This window comes from Siphateles boraxobius, unplaced genomic scaffold, assembly GCF_051911475.1.
Source record: "Siphateles boraxobius isolate OS27281-9 unplaced genomic scaffold, OSU_SipBor_1 6, whole genome shotgun sequence".
NCBI lineage: Eukaryota > Metazoa > Chordata > Actinopteri > Cypriniformes > Leuciscidae > Siphateles > Siphateles boraxobius.
In genome coordinates this window covers 5,988,326-6,013,297 of record NW_027509186.1, presented here as the reverse complement: position 1 = coordinate 6,013,297, position 24,972 = coordinate 5,988,326, and the positions used below count along the sequence as shown (strand labels likewise).

The following is a 24,972-nucleotide window of genomic DNA, read 5'->3' as shown; positions in this document are numbered from 1 at the left end:
AAGTGATGGTGTCTACTACAGCCTGTGGTAGCCGAGGGATCTTTCGGTCAGAGAAAAAAATAACAGGCAATAGGTCGTATCCAGAGAGGCAAACAGATCTATCTGAGCAGTTCCGAAGATTCCCCATATCAGCTGAACCGCCTGCGGATGGAGTCGCCATTCTCCCGGAAGAGGCGGCTGGTATGAGAGTTCGTTGAATACACGGTTGAGCACACCAGGGATGTGAATGGCCCGAAGCCACCTCAGATGCTTCTGACTCCATAGGAGGAGATGGCGGGCGAGTCGCGATATACGACGGGAGTGTAGACCACCTTGGCGGTTGATGTACGCAACGGTTGTAGTGCTGTTCGTACGGACCAGTACATGCTTGTGCAGAAGCAGCCCCTTGAGGCGGCACAAGGCTAAACGTACTGCTTGCAACTCTAGGCAGTTGATGTGCCAATGCAGTTGGGGCCCCATCCACAGACCTGAAACTGCATGCCCGTTGTACGTGGCCCCCCCACCCGTTGGCTTAGGCATCTGTGAAAACCATAGCATGCCTGGACACCTGGACTAAGGGCACTCCGGCCCGTAGAAATGCAGGGTCCGACAAAGAACTGAAGGTTTGGCGACAGTGCGGGGTAATGTTGACCCAGAACGTGCCGCTCTGCCACGCCCATGTCGGGACTCGATCGTGAAGCTAGCGCTGAAGTGGTGTCATATGAAGCAGGCCGAGCGGCGTTACTGTGGCTGCCAGATGCCCTAGGAGCCTCTGAAACTGTTTCAGTGGGACCGCTGTCCTGCCTTGAAAAGACTTGAGGCAGTTGAGCACTGACTGGACACGCTCCTCGGTGAGGCGCGCAGTCTGACCGACCGAGTCCAACTCCATACCGAGATAAGAGATCCTCTGCGTGGGGCAGAGTTTGCTGTTGTCCCAGTTGACCTGAAGCCCCAAGTGGCTGAGGTGCCGGAGCACCATGTCCCTGTGTTCGCACAACAGATATCGCGAATGAGCTATTATGAGCCAGTCGTTGAGATAGTTGAGAATGTGAACGCCATGTTCTCTCAAGGGAACAATGGCCGCCTCCACAACTTTCGTGAAGACACGGGGCGACAGGGCCAAGCCGAAGGGTAGACAGCAGGGAAGGCCTGGGGGCGTTCAGCTGCTGGCTGTCCCGAGGCAAAGGAAGGAGGGGAAACGAGGAGCGAGGCCCGGGGTGTCAAGTCCTGGTTTCCGTGCCTCCTTGCCCAGCGGGAGACGAGAGTGGCGAGGCCGTAACGGCGTCACTGACATCTGAGCGCTGGGGCGAGGGGAATGAGAGTGGCGAGGCAACGTGGTGGCGCAAACTGTCATTCCTGGTCCTCTTGGAAGGGGGAGACTGGGAGTTGCGAGGCAATTGAGCGTCAACCTTGACTGCCAGTCTCGACCGTGAGTGACATGATGTGTTTTAGCAGCCTGGCCTGATGGACCTGGAGGCGAGCCATGGCATGCAGGGCAGAAGCAGCTTCTCCACATGCACTGTAAGCCTTCCCAGGGTTACATAGCATAGGGTTACCCCGCCAGGTGGACGCGGTCTTAGGACACAACTGCATTGCAACCGACCGTTCCACTGGGGGGATGCCTTTGTATCCCTTCATTGCCCCGTCATCGAGAGTGGTGAGGGAGGAGGAGGGAGTCGACCTGTGTCTGGGCGCCAGGGGACCTCCGGAAATAAAGGAACCGAGGCGGGGCGTGAGAACCAGCACAGCCCGCCCCAAGAAACCGATCATCGAGCAGCGAAGGTTCGGGACACGGTGGAGGGTTCCACACGAGCCCGACACTTGCGGCCTCCCGGGAAAGCATAGCGGGCATTTCTGGATCCGGCTCGGCCAACGCTGCCACACCCGAAGGGTGTAAAAGACACCTGGCATCTCCAGAAGATGGCCGCTCTCCCTCCGATGCAGCAATCAACATCTGGTCCTCCGGCGGATCCCCGAAGGAAACGACTGGGACCACACGAGATGAACCAGCACGCTCCTCCAGAGGCTCCAATGGCAGCGATGCAGAGGAGTGAGGAGCCTGCAGGGGTCTTGCACCCGGCGGATCATTCCTCACTGTAACCCTCAGACCAATAATGGTATTAGCCGAAGTAGCCTTTTTCTGAAGTGAAGCAGAAGAAGAACTAGATCGTGGAATCTCCAAAGGGACTCCCCCTCGCTTGAGGGTTCTCAGTTTCAATCTTAACACCAGGGCAGTCATGTTCCCACAGTGAGAACATGACTCGTTAACTAACGCTGCCTCAGCGTGCGCGAGGCCCAAGCACGAGAGGCAACGATCATGACCATCAACCGAAAGCAGAATTTGACCGCATCCAGAAACATGGGTGAAACGTCATCCTGAAAAGGACGCGATCTTTACCCGTGTTGCTCTTTTTACACAAAAACGGTGTCTTATTGTGCTGAAGCACACAGGGATCAACGCAGCAACACAGCGGGGAAACTGCAATCCCGCTGTGTGCACTCAACCGATTACCAGCTGTGACAACAGGTCTTTGAAAGATGTAGACCGCATGTAGTAACAGCCAGCACCCAGGAGCTCACGAAGATCACTGAAGCGCCGTCACACCAACACAGAGAGGTCCTGGGAAACAGCAGACTCGTTGAGCGTGAAGAAAATCTTTAAGCTCATTCAGTCAGAGGACACAACCGGTTGGCTCCGAAGCAAAAAGCAATTGTGTGTGCGCTCGCTTCCGCTTTATACCCGCACTGGCAAGGCATTTGCACAATGCAAATCTTGAATGCCAATGTTCATTGGCTCGTTTTAGTTTCACTCGAAGGCAATTGATCTCCTTAGCGTGATCCCAATTCGTTGGTAACTCCTCCGACGTAGGAGTTCCCTCGGGGGAATCTCAGATTTCATTAAAAACATCTTAATTTTTGTTCTTAAGATGAACGAAAGTCTTACGGGTTTGGAACAACATGAGGGTGAGTAAATTACAGATTTTTAATTTTTGGGTGAACTAACCCTTGATTTGTTTTTTTATTAAAATGTACTTCATATTAATTTTTACGTAATTCAAGCATACACAAAATTGTTTGTGATAATTATTTTTCATATGGTACATTTTTATTTGGTGATGTTGTTGATGAAAAACAATCAGAATCTCAGCAATGTTACAGTACATGTAAGGATAAATTGACAAATTTGCCCCCTTTGAAATTCCAAAAGCCCTTTCTAGTAATTCATACTGGCGTTGACTGCTGACTGCTGAGCAATTTATTAATGGAGCGTTTGACTGACACTCAGGACCAAGTAACACATATTTAAGAATCAGAAACAGACTCCAGAAAAAATACTTTCCTTCAATCTCTTCACAACAACTCTCAAATAAACCTGTAGATTCTGAAATAAGAACGTGAAAATTGCTCAGAGCATGCTGACACATTTTTCATTACATTTATTCATTTAGCTGACGCTTTTATCCAAAGCGACTTACAATTGCTATATTTCAGAGGTCGCACGCCTCTGGAGCAACTAGGGGTTAAGTGTCTTGCTCAGGGACACATTGGTGTCTCACAGTGGATTCGAACCCGAACAGTGTCTTATCCACTGCGCCATCACCACCATTTTCATTAATACCAATTTTTCAGTTTTCACTGTAACTATTTCTCTGACAAATTGGAAATAATGGTGTTTTTCTAAATGTATTAAATAAAAGGTCTAAACAAATGATATACGAAATTATATACTAAACTGATCCAGCTTCAAAGAGCTTGTAATAAGTATGAATTATGGTCATGTTCCCCTACCCTAAATATATGTCCGGAATCTTTTAAAATAAGAATAAAATAAGATGCAATAACATGTTGTTCAGCGGGGGGAGGCAATGAGCTTGTAGAATCGAGGCATGTTGGCAAAGCTGCTGAGTTCAGGACTGGTGTCTATGCCATCGGGACCCTTTGGACTACTGAAGCTGAACTTCTGAAGCAGAGACACGATGAACAGAAAGAGCTCCATACGAGCCAGAGACTCACCCACACAAGAGCGTTTACCTGCAGAGATAGAATGTAGAGGAGATGAACTAGTGACATCGGCAGTGACAACTAGTCACAAAAATCCTTTTCTAACAGGCAGTTGTGCTAAAAAAAGAAATAACTCAAAATATATATTTAATTAATTTAAAAATAATTATTTATCATTTATTTTTTTATATAAATATTTCGTTTTGCATATAAGTGTTTAGCATATTGTTAAGTGTATAGTGTCAGTCAGGCAGGCCACATCAGTTAAGCGTCACCAGTTGATACTCAGTATCTGATCTACTTAGGAATACAATGCCTATTATATCGCTCCAATTTAATTTACAATTTTAGTTATTCCCTTCAGCTGGTTTCATAGCATGCACATTTAACATGGACTTGAGTTAATAAATGCACTCACACACACACAGAGAGACTGTTTACTGACATAAGAGTTCATTATGATTAACGATCGAAATGAGTGAATGAAATACCTGTTGTCTTTATGTAGTATTGTTTGTCCTATAATTTTAGAGGTCCGAGAGGGGAAACGGTGGCGGGAATCTTTGGTTCCACTAAAGATTGAAATCTACAACTTATTAATTTCCTGTTCAATGAATTGTAAATTATATCAACTGTTGCATAAGAGAGTAGATTATCTGTTTTGAACAGTATGATAAAATGTTTCTTCTAGACTCTATATTTTTGGGGAAATGAGTTGTATGTGAGGTGCTGGCCGCCAGTAAACCTGCTCGTCTCTGTTTAATGGAGTTAGTCTGTGTTGGCTGTGGTGGAGAGTGTGGTCTGAGTGCTGCAGGTATTTTATCCTTTGTTGATTTGTCTTTATTTGGTGTTATTTTTGAGGAAGTTATTTTTGGAAAATTTGTATTTGGCATTATTGCTTTTTAATCTAATTTGGATGTTTTTGGATAGGATTTGTCCCTTTTTTGTTTTGGGTTTTTTGTATTTGGGTTAGGATTTTTCATGATTTTGCCTGTTTGAATAAATATTCATTTATTCTTCAAAGTTTTTGTGTTCACTTTGCCTCTGTTTATTTGGGCCACACATTTTTTGGTGCCATTACTGTTTTCCTATTACAATGTCACATCGGATTCAAGCTTGTTGAACTTGAAAAAGTGTTGAACAAGAATTAACCACGTTGACACGTTTGAGTAATTTTTGAAACAAGCAGCTTAAATTAGAGTTACTTCAAATAAAGTTAAATTGCGTGAAGAAGCTTTGTGTACATCTGGAGCTATTCTATAGTGCTATAGGTCTGGGTTAAACATTATTTGACTAATGCTTGATTTAAGGACTGATTATCAAAAGAACACATTTTATTAATGCCTTTTTTATATGAAAATTTAAAAGAAATTTAACCATTTTCACAATATGTAATTTTATTTTTTTAAATTAACAACTTTAAAACTTTAGTTTGATGTGAGATTGTAGACTGTACAGAGTTTACCTGCAGAAAAGGGGATAAAGGCTGGATTCTTTTTAAAGTTGCCGTTGACATCCAGAAAGTGCTCTGGGTTAAATGTCCAAGGGGTTTCCCACTGTGCCTCATCCCTTAGGACAGAGTGCAGCATGGGAATAATCACTGTATCCTGAAAGAAAGAATGAAAATGCTTATTTAAAATTATATGAATATTTCCAAACTCAACAATACTAAACAACTATACAATAAAATAAACAGCTGAATATTGTGTGGCTAATTGTTACCTTTGGAATTACATAACCTCTGAATGTGATGTCTTTCATGGCATAATGGGGAATATTTAGAGGGACAATATCCAGAAAACGTTGTACTTCATGAATCACAGCATCAGTAAAGGGGAGGGACTTCCTGTCTTCCATTGTAGGGACCCTGTTCCTTCCAATAACTCTGTCAATCTCCCTTTGCATTTGCCCTTAAGCAACACAATAAAAAACAGATCAAACACGAAAAGTTGTTTTTTTTCTCTTAATTGTGAAAAGTTCAACACAATTAATGAAGAAAAAGAAAAATAATACAAAAGTAACGTATACATACAAAAAGTATGGCTACCTCTATGCAAAACGATATTTTTTTAATAGATTTTTATTGATAATTATTTTTGGAGGTTGTCTCACATAGGTGGACATTTGATTCAAAGCAGAGGTAGGTAGTCTGTGGGCTGAGAATTGTGGTTGGTCACTTTGTCAACATGACAGTCTTTTTCTTTCTAAGTGTCTGGTTCTTGACCAGAATAAGCTGTGAAAAGGACCAGGGGCCAGTTGCACCAACTATGCATAAAGAGGCACTAAGTTACAATTTATGCACTTCTTAATATTTGTGTGTTGCAGCATTAAAATGAGCAGAAACACAATTTTTCATTCAAACTAAATATTCCAGAAGGGGTAACGGTTAGAATAAAACTGCATCAATAAGCTCATGTTTGTATCCCTTCATTGATAAAGCTGCTCATGCAGTTTAACCTGGCAAAGACTGAGCTTCTCGTCCTCCCTGCCAATCCGTCTCTACAGCACGACTAAACTCACTCAGAGGCCCACACAGAAGAAAATCAATAGTTGAATAAAGTCGTTATTTTAGTTGTTTTTTTGTGCACAAAAAGTATTCTCGTCGTTTGATAAACTTAAGATTGAGTCACTGTAGTCACTTAGACTATTTTAACGATGTCTTTAATAACTTTCTGGGCCGGCAGATGCAATTACCTAGAAGCCTATGGAGGAGTGATCCAGCTGTCAGATTTCATAAAAAAATATCTTCATTTGTGTTGCGAAGATGTAGGAAAGTCTTACGGTTGGAACAACATGAGGGAGAGTAATTACTGACAGAATTTACATTTTTAGGTGAACTAACCCTTTAAAAGCAGCCATTAGGGGGAGTTATATACTTTTGTGCCTATGAAAAGAAATTGAAGCAATTAAGATTAATGAATCTCAATAATGAACTAAAAGATCTTGAGACCCAACATAAAAAGGAACAAAAACCAAATCTGATGACTAAAATAAAGAAAATTAGAAATTAAATAAATATATTGTAATCACAGGAAACTGAAAGGAAGATGGTATTTACAAAACAGAAATACTATGAATCAGGCTCCAACTAAACTTCTGGCAAGGAAACTGCAAAAACAACAAGCGGATAATACAATATACAAAATAAGGGACATGAACTCTAAACCTATACAATATAAACAAAAAAACGTTTAATGGGTACTACAAAATACTGTACACACAGCCAAGTCTAGAGGATGAGCAACAGATCGGAAAACTCCTTGATTCCCTCAATTTACCAGTTTTATCAGAGGATCAAAATCAAACATTAACAGCTGCAATAACTCAAACAGAGTTAAATAGCGCCATCTCCAGCCTCAAGGCGAATAAGTTTCCCATCCCATGGGAGTGGTATAAGGCCTTCCGACCTGAATTAATACCAAGCCTCTTGCAATACATCTTTAATGGAGGCTAAGATGCCTCCATCATGGAGCGAGGCAGTGATCTCAGTTATCCCAAAAGAGGGAAAGATGAATTGGAATGCAGTTTATATAGACCAATTTCAGTGCTCAACATTGATTACAAATTATACACAGCCATCCATGCCAAAAGACTGGTAAAGATTCTCCCCCAGTTTATACATAACGACCAGACTGGGTTTATTTCTCAAAGACAAATTAACATAAAATCATACACTAAACCATGTCAAATTATCCATGTTATCTACATGAAGGAATGTTAGAAATGTGGGTCTTTTATAAAGAGAATTTGACATAAAAAAAGCTGTTTTTGTATAAAAAATATATATTTTATAAATATAAAAAACATTAATAATCTAGTAAAATTACATTTGTTTTAAAAAAAAAATTGTTACACTCACTGAAATATTTAGGAATATATTTACCGAAATAAATCCCAGCACTGGCAGAGTCAAATTTTGACCCACTCTTAACAAAATTTAAAAGTGATATACACAGTCCTTGGCCTCAGTCATATAATTGATTCCATAAAAATGAACATCCTTCCACAATATCTCTATTTATTTCAAGCACTCCCTGTATAAATTTCCTCAAAACAATGGTCTCAATTAAATAAGATAATTTCCAGATATATTTGGCAAGGGGAAAAACCACAGGGTTAAATTTTAAAACATTACAGGTTTCAACAGAGGAAGGAGGTATGGCATTACCCCATTTTAAGGATTATTTAACACATATGCAATCCAACATATCATGCTAGGTGGATAGAATTCCGGCGGTATTAACACATAAAAACTTGGGAAGATTTATAAATAAGGTGCAAAACCCATGGATTAAAGCCCAATAAAAAATATGGAATATGATAAGAGAAGAATATAAACTGGTCCATAAACTTCAAATAATTCAATGATGTGCATATGATCCTGAATTCAAACCTAATATAATGGATCGTAGATTCAAGTCCTGGGGTTTAAAACGAATATCAACATTCTATTAACTTACAGAAAAGGGAAACTTAACAGACTTTGAAAGCTAAAAGAAAGAATATTGCCTTGAGAAATTTGATTTTTATGGATATCTTCAAATCCGTAATCATTTTAAACATCAGAGGTGTCAATTCCATGAGTCAGAAAGTAAAAGTCCTGCCATATGTTCATTCCACCCATTAACTCAGCCAGCTGATTTCACTAATTAGTTCTATCTCCTGGCTGAAAAACTGTGCTAATTAGCAAATCCAGGTGATTGGAACAAAATACTGAGGAGGAATTTTACTTTCTGAACCTGGACTTGACACCTCTGTTAAACTAACTATTAATAATAAAACAGACTTTGATGACACCATATTTAGGATATTTACGGGTGCCTACAGATCCGGCCCACATCTGGCACTTGCGGAATACTGATCTGGCCCACATGCTGCTTGGAATGATAGCAACTGGACCTTATCTGAGCCACAAAATCTGTGTATATAAAATATGGAGTCACCTCAGCCTTAATAAGCCTGTTAACAAACAGAATCACTGAAGGAAAGAAGAGAACAGAAAAAGAGACGAGCAGAAACACAAGAACTACAATTGACTTCAGCCACAGCCTTAGATGAAATCAACTGAAGATAAAAAAACATTAAATCTCTGAAGATCTCAGCAGAGGACGATTTAAACAACACCACAAACAGCATTACCAGCTTCACTTATTACTAACCAGATTTACTATATTTCTGTCAGACGTCTAAAAAGTTATTATTGAGAATTGCACAAAAAAAAAGAAGAAACTTTGCTCCGAATGGACATGAAGTGTCTGATTTAAATGGCTGCATATATGCTATTTAGTGACACCTGCACGACACTCCGGTCTCGAGTCCCACAGAGAAGCTCCAGAAGAATATAAGATGGAGAAAAAACAGTGAAGGGCGTGAGAAAACCAGGCCTGTGCTGTAAGGTGGCTTCTGATTCAGTTCATTTTATTGTTTGTTTTATTTAGTGATTACACATTATTTTGAATCAGTTTGCCAGTTTCTGCTTCTTTTGTTACAATATATATATATATAAACATTATGGAAACAGAATGACAGACATCTCCATCTAACTTCTTAGGTGTTTTTTGTGCAGATTGTTGTGCCATTATTTGTGTGTCGGAGCAACCCTGTGATCATGAATGGACTGTATGCACGTACACCATATCTAACACACACATATATTGCAAATTGCTATGGAATTGCTGTGGAATTTGCACTGTCTGCACAATAACTCCCATCAACTGGGATTTCCTGTCGCCTTGGTCTTATTATACCTCTAATCGCGAGGGAGATCGCTAACAATTTGCTTTATGTTGGGGACATTTAATTTTATATTTAACAATATTATTACAACATTATTTTCCTGTTATCTCTGTGAAGCAGGTGACTTGACTAACTTTTACATCAATCTTGAGTGAATGACATATGTTTGCACCCCAGTCTGTTCCCAATCAGTCAGTCACGTTCGGCGTTACGTCGATACTGACGTAATGGTGTCTCGCCTGGGAGCCCAATCACCTCCAAGTGGTAACAAAATGAGTCTATACTCTTTCCGGCATATATTTTGATTCAGAGCCGAGTGGTTGTCACGCGATCACTCATTTTTAGATCACCTTCACAGAAGAGTGCAAATATTCAAAGAAAATTAAGAGAGCAAAACAGTAATTTTCATTGCTATTAGGAGTTCTCCTCCGAAAACAGCAATTGTTATTGCTACTGTAGGCTTTCCTTTCAGCTCGTCGTGGGTTCTTCTCGGCTGGTGTAAATTTGCATTCCTGCGATGTGTGCGTTCAGTGCGCTGGGCAAAGATAGCGCAGCATTCGTCCCTGGGTGCTTAAGCTAAAAGAGCAGTTTCCCTAAAAGAGCAGCATGGGCGGTCAGCATCTTTTTTAAGATGTCTTTCCGTCCATGTGTTTCTCGATCGACCAGAATGATGCGTACTTTCATGTCTCAAATCTCCCTTCAGCACAGTCCCTTTCTTCGCTTTGCGTTTGAGGGTCGAGCATATCAGTACAAGGTCCTCCCCTTCGGGCTGTCCCTGTCTCCCCAGGTCTTTACCAAAGTCAAGCATTAACTGGTCCGGGCGGACAACACTTCAACCATCAGGGTGGTCTACGCTACAGTCGCATGTCGCAACTCGCCTGACATCTCCTCCTCTGGAGTCAGCGGTGGCTCAGATTCCTGCCTGCACTTTATATTCCGGCGAGCTCAACCGTGCGGCCGACATGCTCTCACGACAGCTCACTCTCCCAGGAGAATGGAGACTCCATCCCCAGACAGTCCAGCTGATTTGGATCCGATTCGGGGATGCGCAGGTAGATCTGTTTGCCTCCCAGGAGTCTGCCCACTGCCAGTTGTGTAACTGAACGACGGGACCCTCAGCACGGATGCACTGGCAAACAGCTGGCCCTGGGGTCTACGCAAATATGCACCTGGCCCAATCGGACCTGGTTCCCAGAACTGGTGCTCCTCGCGACAGCTCCTCCGATGGCGGATTCCCCAGAGGAAGGACCTGCTTTCTAAGGGACTAGGCACCATATGGCACCCGCTTATGGGACTTAAGTGCCCTACCACCAGCGGTAGTTGACACTATCACTTCAACTAGAGCCCCCTCTACGAGGTGCGCTTCTGCTTTGTAGTGGAGTCTGTTAGCTGAGGGGTGTTCTTCCCGACGGGTTGATTCCTCCAAGGCCACGCCTTATCCCCTGTTCTTTCAGGCCTACAGAGAGCTCCCTTTGAGCCTCTAGAGTCAGCTGAGTTTAAAATTCTGCCTTTAAAGACAGCGCTCCTGACCACACTCGCTTCCTACAAGAGGGTGGCGGACCTGCAAGTACTTTTCATGACTAGAATTTGGACCGGCCTTGTCTAACGTCTTCCTGAGACCCCGGCTTGGATACGTACCCAAAGTTCCCACCACTCCCTTCTGGGACCAGGTGGTGAACTTGCAAGCAATGCCCCCGGAGAAGGCAGACCCAGCCCTTGCACACCCCGTTCGCGTACTGCGTGTTTACGTGGACCGCACTCAGAGCTTCAGAACCTCAAAGCAGCACTTTGTCTGCTTTGGAGATCAAGAGAAGGGAAAGGCTAGGATAGTGGATACCATTGCCTTGGTGTACCCGTCCCAAGGCGAGCCATGCCCCCTAGCTCACTCCACTCCGGGTTTTGCTTTCTTAATTATCCTGCTTTATTGCACTCTATTTCAAATGTCTATTTCTGATTTATTTACAATAATGACCCGTCATAGTATTTCTGTCCCGCCACTGTTTTGTAATAAACCTAAAAGGTCACTAACATTGTGTTGTAGCGACAATGAGAACGAACCAAACACAATTGAAGCTTTTAGGTGACTGTTCATACATAATCCCACAAAGAGTCTTCACATTCCAGAATCAAATCACCAGAGCCATAGGCTCCAGAGAATCTGCAACCAAAAATACTTTTTATTGTTTAACTAAAGGAAGAACGTTGTCAACGTTTTATAATTTTGCAAGACAGCTCTGTTCAGAAATGGTAAAACAAGATGCCCTAACGAGAGGTCACCTGACCCCTGCGACTAACAGACTACGTCTTTCTTAAGGAACAAGGTCCCATGACAGAGATGTAAAACAGACTTCCCCCTTCTTGAAGACCTTTGAATGTCCTCATTGTTGAGACCTCTTAAAAACCACAGAGACAAGAGACTTTTCATATAAAAATGCATACAATCATCACAAAACAATTCTTGACGAACTTATATTCAAACATCGTTCAACTACATAATTCTATATTGTGTCTATGACCTCTGTATGTGTCTATTATGCTTAATCACATATAAGTCATCTAATTGTTGTAACTATTACCTGTGTGAATGAAAGTGTATCGTGTTTCCTATCATTATGCTCATATATTATTAATTCAGAAGGTGGCTTGATTGAAATCTGTGTAAAAATGTTTATGTTCTTAAAATGGAAATTATGTCTAAACTGAATCCTTTGTTCGAGCTGATGAGTAAGCAGACCACAGATAACACATGATTCACGATGAGAGAAAGGGGGGGGATAGAAAAGACCCCCTTCTCAAATAACCGTATAGTATCTTATTGTCCGAATTCCAAATTCCTCCAGGAGGCGGGACAAAACATTGGCGTTTAAAACCTTAGACCCGGAGAAGACTTTAGTAGAATAATGCGCTAGAAGAATAGAACAGAAGTCGGGCGGGCTCTCTCTCTCGAAGAAGGTCTCGGCAGAACAACAAGTCGGGTTGAAGATGGTTATAGTAACCATGTAGACGCGTAGAGACAAAGAACCCAAATTAAGATCAGAAGAAAATGGGTTAAAACAGATTTATTCAAGCCATCTAACTCGTTTCACCTTCCTTTCTTTTCCTTTGTTTTATTTTCTCGTTAAAAGTCTCGGTTCTAAGTTAAATTTTGCTGCAAAGTTTCGTTTTAACATTTCAACTGCAAAACCAGCTTCCAACTTCTAAGATTTTCATTCATCCGCGCCAACACACCACGTGACTGGCTGTCCAAGATCTATCCAGGCACACAAGGAGACCAGCCAACGAACTAGCTCGGGAAACCCCCTTTTACGAGGAAAGGGAATCCCAAGAGAAAAAAAAGGAACGCAAACAAGCAGGTAATGCCTCCAGACTCTTAAACTGAACTGGTGTATTTTGATACAGATTTAGTAACCTAAGAAACAAAAGGGTGAAATTAATTATTGATGGTTCGTTCAGGTTGTGTCTTATAAGTGCATATAGATACTTGGGATCTCACCATCTGACTCCTAAAACCCATTCTTCCTCACTCTCTTTCTTTCTTCAACTTGTATGAATGCGTGTGCATGTGTGTGCGTTAGTTTTATTACCATTACTATTATTACTATTAGTTTTATGTGTTAGTCTTATAATCAATAAAATATTGTTTGTATTTGAAAAGAGAAGCATTACTTGTGTTGTGTGCTTACAGATTTATTGTCTTGAACTGCGATCTAAAGCTACCTATGCTTTTACCCTTGAATTATTTATAAATTTAGCTGTTAGCTGGGAATTAGTCTTTCTTGGCCAGGAAGATATTATATTTCCTAGAATTAATAATTGTTTATGCTTTCCGTTCATTGGATGAACTGATAAAATGATCATACTATTGATTCTGCTACAGTAAATTCTGAAAATAATTAAACTATTAATTATTGATCATAATCCGTTATGAATAATAATTAGTTATATTTATACGGGCGTATAAACGCTACATTTTTGGTGGAGAATGCGGGCAGATTAACCTAAATTGTAAGCATATACAAAGTAATTTATCTTTTCATTTTGTGCGGATGAGAGATCCGAACCCGAGAGTCTGTGTGTGACGTATGGAGAGCGCGCAGCGCGCGCCCTGTTTGAATGAATTGGATTCTGCTGCTTGAGTGAATGCACCCCAGAGAGAGCTGTTACTCTAGTCTGACTGCCTCCATATATTTTTTTATTTTCAACTGCAGTAAAATAACCCAAGATATAAAATAGCACACAACAATAAGGTAAGAATTGAGCGTGTTCCTCAATTTCTGAAATACCTTGATTGTAGTTTGCTGACGTCTGTGTGTTCCAGCGTATTTCAAAGCTATACGTGTGTGTATCAGCCAGAGAGCTTAACGAAATTATACTGCAGTAATTAAAATAACCATATAAGAACGAATATTCTCCTCACAGAGCGATGAGCGTGTTCCTCATCTAACGTTATATATTTTTATCTGATTCACAGTGCGTGTTCCACTGCAATCCGTGATAAACATAGAAGCAGTTATATTTATCTGATTGTCAATGCGTGTTCCATTGCAATCTAAACAGCTGTTTGTCTATGTTTGCTTGAATGGTTGTCTGTTCAATGAATTATCGTGTAAACACTGCGTGTGTCCGAGTGTAGTTAAATAACAGTTATTTTTATTGTGTTCAAGTAAAGCTTGACGTTGAAACTAACCAACAGTGAAGAACCCTGTTGTTTTGTGTGCTCAGATAACATTGCACAGAGACGATCCGCCCGAGATCGCTATTTCCCCATCTATGTTACAGCGCAAAGCTGTCCTTTAAAGTTAAACTCACTCTTAAAAAACTGAGTGAAGCCCCACGTCGTAAGAACAGCTACGAGTGGTGTCCCTTATTTGTACAGTTTGAAATGCGCCGACATTTCACATGATATGATCGACTGTACGTGCATATTCTTTAAACATTGTTGAAATGCGCCGACATTTCATGTTATGTGTAACTGTTTACAAACTGTTGCAATTCACATGTTTGCCCACTAGCGTTTGTTTGGTCGCCCTAGTTACGATCGTGACACGGAAGTCTTAACCAACGCTTCCGGGGGAACTCTGACCTCTCGCATGATCTGGCCACTGTGTAAACAAACCCTTTGGTGGCTAAGCTAGCTACCCCTTTGCTAAGCTAACCTAAGCAGGTGTTACAGTGAGGCCTATATGCTAAAGCCTTAAGCATTATTTACGGTTATCAGCAGTACTGACCTCAGTGGTATACACAGTGTCTGTATGAACAACGTTAAAGGGATTTAACCATTTAAACACCTTGACTCTACACTTGTTGGTCTTTTCTTCTTTCTTATTTACCTTTCTCATATCTTAACCCATATTTTCCGTGAAATGGAAGTCGTTTGCAATTATTAAATCCTTTACCTGCATTTTACTTGAAAAAGAAAATACTGGTTTATGATTATTAATTGTCAAATTTGAATTTGAGTTAAAAGAGGAAATATTAAATGAAAATGAAAATTTTATTTTCCTAAACAGGTAATTTATAATGATTTCTCGATTTATTTTTAATAAATCTAATTTCATAATTTCTAAATTTTTCTTTTAGATCTAATCACTTCAGGCGAATAAGTCTTAAACTTTGAAAGTTAAGAACTTATTCCACCAACATTTTCCCTATTACAAAATATTGCTAGACTCATACTTGCTCCTTATTGTTATTGCGCTGTATCCGCCTGTCCTCATTTCTTTCAGTTGTGGTTATAAACTTAACCATTCTATTTTACTTATTCATTTACCTCTTTATTTAATTTCCCTTTTTCTTATTTTATCCATTATCATTATTACTTTCTTTCATCGTTATTACCTTTTCCTTACCTTTTTTTTATTTTAGCTTGGGAGTAACACACCTGAGCCTCAATAGGAGACATTGGATTCTCACTACGAGCTTCAAATAAATCAGAGATAACCCTCTCTTACAAAGTTTTATTTGTGAATGTTTAGTTGTTTGGCAACTGTCAATTCTATACTCGTAGTTTGACAAAGGCTCCAGGTGTCATGATTCTGCCATCATGTCCTTGTATTCTTCTAGTATTGTGGCAGGATCATGACAGACCCATGTTTTATGTACAAGCGCATGGTCTGTTGTTTGGGCCATGTGCTTGTGTGGTCTCGTCACGTAACCCCGCCCCCTTGTTATCCTCGTCTTGTCATTATTGTCTAGTCAGTTTCACCTGTCCTCGTCATTAGTGTTCCCTATTTAATCCCCTTGTGTTTGCTGTCCTGTGTCGGTTCATTGTGTCAAACAATGTGTGTATCATTCTCCGTGCTTATCTTACCTGTGAGTACTTTGTGGAAGGTTGTGTCTTTGTGAGCTTTTTATTAGTAGTATTGTTTGTTTTCAAATAGTCTTGTCAGTCTTAGTTTCCCTGCCCTGTCTGTATTTTGCCCCCTCGTGGGTTTTGTTTTCTCGTTTGTTACCAATAAACCTTGTGTTCATCGCACTCTGTCTGCACTTGGGTTCATCTCCTGCATCCACATAACACCAGGAGCCATTTGTGGATCCAATCTCCTTCCCTCCTTCCCTTCTCACATCTTTCCTGTGCTGTCCTGCTTTATTCAATCCCGTTCTTCGCACTTGTAGGGAACATACCTGGGAGAACCATCAATTGATTCAAAAGAAAGAGAAAGATAATCTTTCCAAAGAAATCATTAGGTATTTGATCAATCAAACCCTCTCTTGTTCTCCATACTCTCCCTGCATTTGAAAATGCAATTTACAATTTGACATCTTATCCAAGATCAATTAACAGAGACAAGTGTTGAGCAACCGTCGCCTTCAAAGCATCCCTGCTGTAAGCGATCCAACTGACGGTGTGTGGTGTCAATCCTGTCAAACTCAGAAAATAGGTATCAGCATTATTATAGTATTATTTTTCGTTGTAAACAAACAATAATATTGTTTACCTTTCTGGAAACAGATTCTCTTTGATAGGAAGCATATACGAGAAAAATAATATTTCTCCTATTTAAGAATTTTCTTTTTTTTTTTTTTTTTTTTTTAACCTCTCTCTCTCTTTTTCCCTTACTCAGTTGAGTGACATAGTACTCACATCACGAGTTGAAACCAGCTTTTCATTGATCGAAAATATTCATAAAAAAATATTTCTCCCATTAAAAAAAAAAAACCTTACAATTGAGATTTGTTTTAACCTTTTTCTCTCTCTTTCCCTCACTCAGTTGAGTGATGAAGTTTCCCCATCGCTAGCCTACCTGTCTACACTGAGACCAACACGTAGACATTACAACATTTCACTATTGGTGTACCGTCACTGAAACGACACTTAGCTGTTCAACCACATATAGGCTTACATTCCACACAGGTCTGTGTCAGTCTCTTCACCCCTGCGTACCAACATGTCGTGGACGACGAACCCCACTGCCCAAAGGGACGACGTGGACGCCTGGCTCAGAGTCATTACAGACTGCCTCACACCAAAGACAATTGAACTGTTATTATTTTTAATAATAATCATAATTCTGAGAAGATTCCTAACACATGATTCAAGCCAGAACCACAACCATGTGGAACTAACCAAGATCACCTGTTCCTTAAGCAATGCCTTCACAGCCCAGCTGAAACTAAGCGACAAGCACATCACCCACCTTCAGGAGGAGCTGACACGTGCCCAGAGCCGCATAGACAAGCTGGAAGTGAAAGTCCAGGACGACTTCAAGTCTCAGACCACTGAGTTCCTGAGAGAGCTGATGCACACTCAACACTGCACAGACCAGCTCAAAGCAAAACCTCAAGACAAACTCAAAGTGCCTGATGAAGTGGAGCAAGAAACAAAGAAACAACTCGATAAGCTCCAAGAAGCCCTTGCAGTCACTGAACGTGACAAACAAGAATTAAAGACTGTTCAGAAGCACCTGGTAAGCCAACTCCAGTCTGCTGAACATCAGCTAGAGAAAGCCAAAGCTGACATGAAAGATAAGAACTCTGAAATTAATGCTCTGAAAGACCACCTGGAAAGGTGCAGCGCTGAAATGGACCATCTGACCCAACAGCGAGATGACACCAACGACGAGCTCTACACGTTCATAGATGAACTACAGCACATTTTCCAACAGAAACCAGAGCCAAGAAGGGAGAGACCTCCCTCAGCATCACCCCTGCTGAGCAGAACAGAGTCCTCCATCCAAGAACTGGCATACAGTGAAAGAAGTGAATGGCCACAACCCAAAACGTAACAGGTCTTCACCACAGAACTGTTCACTGCCAACAAGCAACGAGAGCTCATCCAGGCAGACTCCAAAGCTGATGGTAATAAATATAACTAATTATTATTCATAACGGATTATGATCAATAATTAATAGTTTAATTATTTTCAGAATTTACTGTGGCAGAATCAATAGTATGATCATTTTATCAGTTCATCCAATGAACGGAAAGCATAAACAATTATTAATTCTAGGAAATATAATACCATAATACAGTGTTATGCACCATTGCTTTACCATAGCACCTGTCAATCGAACAGAAAACAAAATCGCGCAATAGCTTAGTGCGCTTGTCACATGGCAAAGGTTGTGATCTAATTAAATAGGTTTTGGCAGGTTTCAGAGTGAAGTGCACTGTGTTCACGCAAAAAGCTCATGAGCGCATCTCAGAGCGGCTCCATTCGCAGTAAATGCTGCGAGCTAAATCACTGCATGTGCTGTGAGTTTATTGTGCATGTTTGACTACACCTGTGTATGCAATTTAATTTGCTTACATTTTGTATTTGCATTTATTCTTGCAGTCAGCTTGAGATAGTTTACAAAATTAAACAATATTCTTTGAGATCATAGTTGTATTGCATTACGTTGTTTAAACCCCAAATCTTACCTTAAAACATTCTTCTTTAACAACTATTCACTTATTTGTAACAATGCCATTGTAACATGTAGTTTTAATGTAGCTAGCTACTTTTTAATAGTAACTTGTAGAGTAGTTAACTACTTTTTCAATAGGGTAGCTTGACTGTATCTTAACTACTTTAACTTATGAGTAGTTTGTAGCTTGTCAAAATACAGTTTCAAAATAGCTTCTCCAACGGTGTCTGTTATTGTAGTGACATCTACCCGCCACTAAACATGACGATAAACAAGAGAAATTGTAACTGATCGCTTTACATGCTTGTCAGAATACCTCTTTCTATCTAAGTGGGTGGTTCTTGGCCAAATTGAAGCAGCTAAAGAGCCCAGACCATGATATCACTCAAATTCTGGCTATGTGAGACTACAAAGGGTGGAATTTACATTACATTTAAAATTTCATTATAAGTATGAACTTATGAATGACAGGTGCAACCCTAACCATACTTTTTGTCATGATTCAAAGATATGGCTACGTGAGACTATGTAGACCCCAACAAATAATAGCATCACACTAGGTTTGACATTAATTGTGTAACCTTTGTCTTACCCTGTATGTGGGGGTGTTTGATCAACAGCATCAGGGCATATCTGAGAGTTGTGCTGGTGGTCTCCGTACCAGCTACAAACAGATTTAAAACAGTCGCAATCAAGTTATTTTTGTGGAATTCTGTGTCATGATTGTCTTTTTCCTGTTGAACCACACAAAGAAACAGTAGAACAGAAATTATATGTAGGCTACAGTCCTTCAATGTATTGTTAACCTGTGCTATAGGCTACAGTTTTTTTAATTTGTTTATACACACACACACACGCACGCGTGCACACAAACAAATACTGTATATACATATTTATTTATTTATGCTACAGTTCGTTCTGGTTCTAGAATCTGAGAGAGCCTTTCCAGCCATACGATACTCTACCAGTATCACCCATTTAGCCATTTGTATCACTCCACTTGCAGCATTTCTCTCAGCGAGTGTCATGGTGGATAAGCAAACCTACCATAATTTTACAAATACTACTGTTGCTGTGTCTCGAAATGTAGTTTTAAGAGTTGATTAGGTGAGAATGTTATTTAGACCTCAAATATGCAACTTATATATAAATATAGCTCCTGTGTGACAGTTTGCCTAGACGTTGCCAGAGATGTGATCTCCAGCCCGTCAGCTGCCATTCAGCACTCATGTACCCGTCAAGAACATCTTTATTTCGGCCAGTCCTTCAGGAATTTTCCGCTTATGTAGATAGTGTTTAAACATTAGGAATAATTCATTTTGGGTATATCAATGGGCAATCTTTGGTCCAATTGATATATTACTTGTTCTAGAGAAAATCAATTTAGCTAAAGGCAAAGTTAATTTTAATAACTTTATATTTTTATTTAACTAAAATCCTGTACCATAATTGGCACTGCTTTTGAACTTTTGACTGAACTGTTTGCTTGTGTTTATTTCCTTTTGTACTTTGAACTTATACTTTTATAATGGCTAATATTGTTTATTTAAAAAGTATTTTTCAATAAATAATATTATATGTAAATTTGGTGCCATCCCAGCCAACATGTCTATGTGGGCCCCATGTGGGTTTTTGATGGGCTGTCACTTGGGCCCTGCTTTGGCAACCCAAAGGGGACCCAAATAAAATTGTCCATCAGCTCCACATGGGCCACTTGTATGTTTGCCCATAGGGGCACATGATGGGTCCATAGTGGGCTCTAAGTGGGGCCAATTTAGATGTTCATTATATGGGCTCACTTTGGTCGCAAATGGGTGCTAATAATGGCGCTGAGGTGGGCTACTCACACACACATCTTTTTGGGGCCTACATGGGTGATCACACTGGACCCCATTTAAATCCCATTAAACACTAACAGTTCCCGGTTCAGTCGCTCACGTTCGCCGTGACGTCGACGTCGTCGTCGGCAACGTAATGGGATCACTTCCGGTAGCTCTATCAACTTCGAGTGTCTACAGAAAAAGCCAATGAAAGTTGGCGTGCGTGAAAAGCGGCACGTGCCCCGCCCCGCAGCGCGGCTATAAACAGGAAGCGAGCGCACACACTCATTGTCTTTCGCTTCGGAGCCGAGCTTTGTTTGACTCTGAGTTCTACAGACTGCTGCACGTTTTGCAAACGATCTAGAAGAGGTAGAAGAAAACTCTGTTCCAGTGCTGGTGTGACGGCATGATCAGCTGTGGCTGCGAGCATTTTCAACCCACAACTGCTGTTTTCACAGCATTGTTTGTGTGTGTGTAAGTGTGTCGGTCTCGTGGGCGTTCCTCAAACTGAGAGTGTACCCCGATTACATATCCCTGGGTGCTTCAGCACTGAAAGAGTTTTTATTTCTTTTCTTTGTTTGTTATTTTCAAACTAAAAGAGCAACCCTGCGTCCTTTTCAGGATGTCATTCCGCTTGTGCGTTTCTGGGTACGGTCGTTTCCTGGCACCAGCAGACGTCCACAATTGTTGCCTCTCGTGTTTGGGCGTTCAGCACGCTAAGGCATCTTTTGTGAATAGCTCTTGTTCTCATTGCGGGAATATGACTATGGCAGCGCTAAGATCAAGACTTTATTACCTCAAGGGAAGTGCAGTCCCCTCAATGATGCCCAGATCTAGTGTTTATTCTGGACCTCAGAATAAACCTACTTTTGCGCATGGTCAGGGTAATCTGAGGATTACCGTGAGGGCTTCCCCCCAGTGGCAATCTCCGCAGGCCCCTCACGCCTCTCAAGCGCTGCCACCGTTGGAGCTTCCAAAGGAACGCGTTGGTCCTTCTTCTCATGGACGGCCAGCTGTGTCCTTTGAGCCCCTCCTGACGATCAGATGTCGATCGCAGCATCGGAGGGGGAGTTTTTTTATTTTTTTTTTTTTGAGGAGGGGGAGTTTCAATCCTCTGGAGATGAAGACTCGGCTGCGTTGCCCCCTTCCGGTGGTGTGGCATTGCCCCAGGTCCGATCCCGAATGGGCGGCTATGCTTTCCTGGGCCGCCAGAGAAGGTCAGGCTTGCGTGGAACCCTCCACCACATCCCGAACCTTCTCGGTTGGACGATTGGTTTCTCATTGGTTACCATTCATTCCTGAAGTGCATGAGGAGCTTACTAGGACATGGACGGCACCGTATAGTGCCAGAAGCCGTCCTAGTGGCTACTGCCTCCTTACTACCCTCAATGGCGTAGCAGCTAAGTGGTATGTGGAAGTCCCGCCAGTGGAGCGTGATGTCGCGATGCAACTGTGTCCGGCGTCCACTTCCTCCTGGTGGGGCAATCCCCGCCTCCCGTCCAAGGCATGTACGTTTTTGTCCGCGAAGGCTTACAGAGCCTGTGGACAAGCTGCTTCCACCCTCCAAGCCATGGCGCTTCTGCAGGTCCACAAGGCCCAGGCGCTCATGGACATGAACGAGGGTGGTTCTGACCCAGAGCTCCTCCGGGAGCTCCGTGTGGCAACCGACCTTCAAGAAACCACACGTTCAGTCGGTCAGGCGATGTCCAAAAGGGTGGTCCAGTTGTGCCACCTCTGGCTCAACCTGGCGGACATGAGGGAGACCGATAAATATCGGTTCCTGGATGCCCCTCTCTCCCAGGTTGAGCTATTCGGCGACGCGCTCGAGAGCTTCGCCCAACAGGTCTCGGTTGCCCAGAAGCAGACGGCGGCCATCTGACACATCCCACCCCGACGGACCGCTGCTGCTCCCACCTGTCCGTCGGCCGCAGACCCTCCATCCATTTGTCACCGAGGTCGACCTCCTGCGGCATCCTCCGCTGCTGCTAAGCCTCAGCAGCAGCAGCCACCATCCAGGCCTCAGCGTGGAGCAGGCCGCAAGAAATCGACCACGCCCGTCCAAGCCGCTGCCAAACTAGGAGGCAAGCGCAGGTGCAAACGACCCTGAGATGGGCGACCCACAGGTGGATCAAGTTGCTCTTCAGGAGGTGGTGAAGGCACCGCTGCTTCCCCCGGTGGAGGGCCGGGCGGAGAATCCTTTGTTTCCTTTTCTTTTTGTTTTGCCACTGACCCACGGGCCAATGGTACCAACATTTTCAACAAAAGAGCAATTTCTGTAACCTCTGGGTCCCAAGAGGGCGCACTTGGCGGTCGACGACGCTATGCCTTGTCACCCTCAAGCCCCTCTTTCATCGCCAGCGAGTTCCGGACACACTGATGCCTCCACACACTCACTCTGCCCTTCGACGGAAGCAGGTACGTGTTGCACCACACACTCAGACCCCACTCCGGGCCGCTATGCCGTCCGAGTCGGGTCCCTGCATTCCGCCGCGCTGCCCCACCCCGGGTACGTCTGTGGTGCCGTTGGTCCCGCTTGCGCGGTGTCTGGGAGCCTGGCTAGCGCTGGCTAGCATCCGAACTGTCAGACTCGGCTATGCGATTCAGTTCACCCGGCGTCCCCCTGTGTTCAAGGGCATTCTGTTGACCCGTTTTTTGGCGGACAGTGCCCCTGTGCTCAGGGCAGAGATCGCAGTCCTACTGGCGAAGGACGCAATCGAGCCGGTCCCTCCAGCTGATATGAAGACTGGCTTCTTCAGCCCGTATTTCATTGTACCTAAGAAAGGCGGTGGGTTACGGCCAATCTTGGACCTGCGTGTCCTGAACCGGTCTTCACAGGCTGCCATTCAAGATACTTATGCAGAAAAGCATTTTCAAATGCATCCGTCCCCAAGATTGGTTTGCAGCGCTCGATCAGAATGACGTGTACTTTCATGTCTCGATTCTCCCTCGACACAGACCATTTCTTCATTTTGCGTTCGAGGGACGGCATATCAGTACAAAGTCTTACTCTTCGGGCTGGCCCTGTCGTCCCGTGTCTTCACGAAATGGACTGCACTGGGACCGTTGCGTACATTAACCGTCAAGGTGGTCTAAGCTCCCGCTGCATGTCACAACTCGGCCGCCATCTCCTCCCTTGGAGTCAGAAGCATCTCAGGTCGCTTCGTGCCATTTATATTCCGGGCCTGCTCAACTGTGCAGCCGACGAGCTCTCACGGCAGCGGGTGCTACCGGGAGAATGGCGACTCCTTCCCAGATGGTCCAGCTGAATTTCAGGCGCTTTGGGACCGCACAGGTAGATCTGTTTGCCGTCCCGGACACGTCTCACTGCCAGTTGTTCTATTCTCTGATCGAGGGGACCCTCGGCACGGATGCCCTGGCACACAGCTGGCCCCTGATTCTACGCAATTATGCGCTTCCCCCAGTGAGCCTTCTTGCTCAGACCTTTTGCAAGGTCAGGGTGGACGAGGAGCAGGTCTTGCTAGTTGTGCCATATTGGCCCAACCGGACCTGGTTTCCCGGAACTAGTCCTCCTCGCGACAGCCGCCCCCTGGCCCATTCCTCTGAGAGTGGACCTGCTCTCTCAGAGACGGGGCACCCTATGGCACCTGCGTCCAGACCTCTGGAAACTCCATGTCTGGTCCCTGGACGGGACACGGAGGTTCTAGGTAACCTACCCTCAGCGGTAGTCACCATCACCCTCACAAGTGGAACCTGTTCGTTGACTGGTGTTCTTCTCACGAGGAGAACCCCCGAACTTGCTCGATCAGAATCATGCTTTCCTTCCTGCAAGATGGGTTGGAGGAGAAGGCTGTCTCCCTCTGCCCTTAAAGTGTATGTTGCCGCAATCGCTGCAAATCACGATGCAGTTGAAGGTAAATCAGTGGGAAAGCACAATCTGATCGTCAGGATCCTGAGGGGGGCTCTCTATACCTCTCTATACATTGGCCTCCATCAAGAGAGTAGGGGACCTGCATGCATTTCCTGTCGACGAATTCAGCCGGGCTAACTCTCACGTGATCCTGAGACCCCAGCCCGGATACGTGCCCAAGGTTCCCACCTCTCCCTTCCGGGACCAGGTGGTGAACCTGCAAGCGCTGCCTTCGGAGGAGGCAGACCCAGCCCTGGCTTTTCTCTGTCCCATCCGCGCTCTGCGCTTGTACGTGGACAAGACGGAAAGCCTCAGGACCTCAGATCAGCTCTTCATCTGTTACGGAGGCCAGCAGAAGGGAAAGGCTTTCTCCAAGCAGAGGATGGCCCACTGGATGGTGGATGCCATCGCCTTGGCTTACGAAACCCAAGGCGTGCCTTGCCCGCCCGGGTTGAGAGCCCACTCCACTAGGGGTGTCGCTTCTTCTTGGGCGCTGGCACACGGCGTCTCGCTGACAGATATCTGTAGAGCTGCGGGCTGGGCGACACCTAACACGTTCGCTAGGTTTTATAGCCTACGTGTTTAGCCGGTTTCTCCCTGTTGTCTCGCTTCAACCAGCCGGTAACACCGAAGTTCCCGCTCTTGTGTCGGCTTGCTGCGCCATTCCCCTCCACATGGAGCGGATACGTACACTTCTCTGCTCCAGTCGAGTTCCCC

The 24,972-nt window shown here is 43.4% G+C and overlaps 1 protein-coding gene across 1 annotated transcript in view; it reads right to left on the bottom strand.

Annotated features, from left to right (window-relative positions):
* Positions 1-3,586: 3,586 nt before the first annotated feature.
* The window catches only part of LOC143715765 (cytochrome P450 2C19-like), a 42,546-nt gene continuing 21,160 nt past the window's right edge, over positions 3,587-24,972 (bottom strand). Inside the window, 4 exon segments of the mRNA XM_077207506.1 lie at positions 3,587-4,011; positions 5,447-5,588; positions 5,704-5,891; positions 19,160-19,301. Of these exon segments, the coding sequence (XP_077063621.1) occupies positions 3,830-4,011; positions 5,447-5,588; positions 5,704-5,891; positions 19,160-19,301 (654 nt within the window). The 3' untranslated portion in view covers positions 3,587-3,829.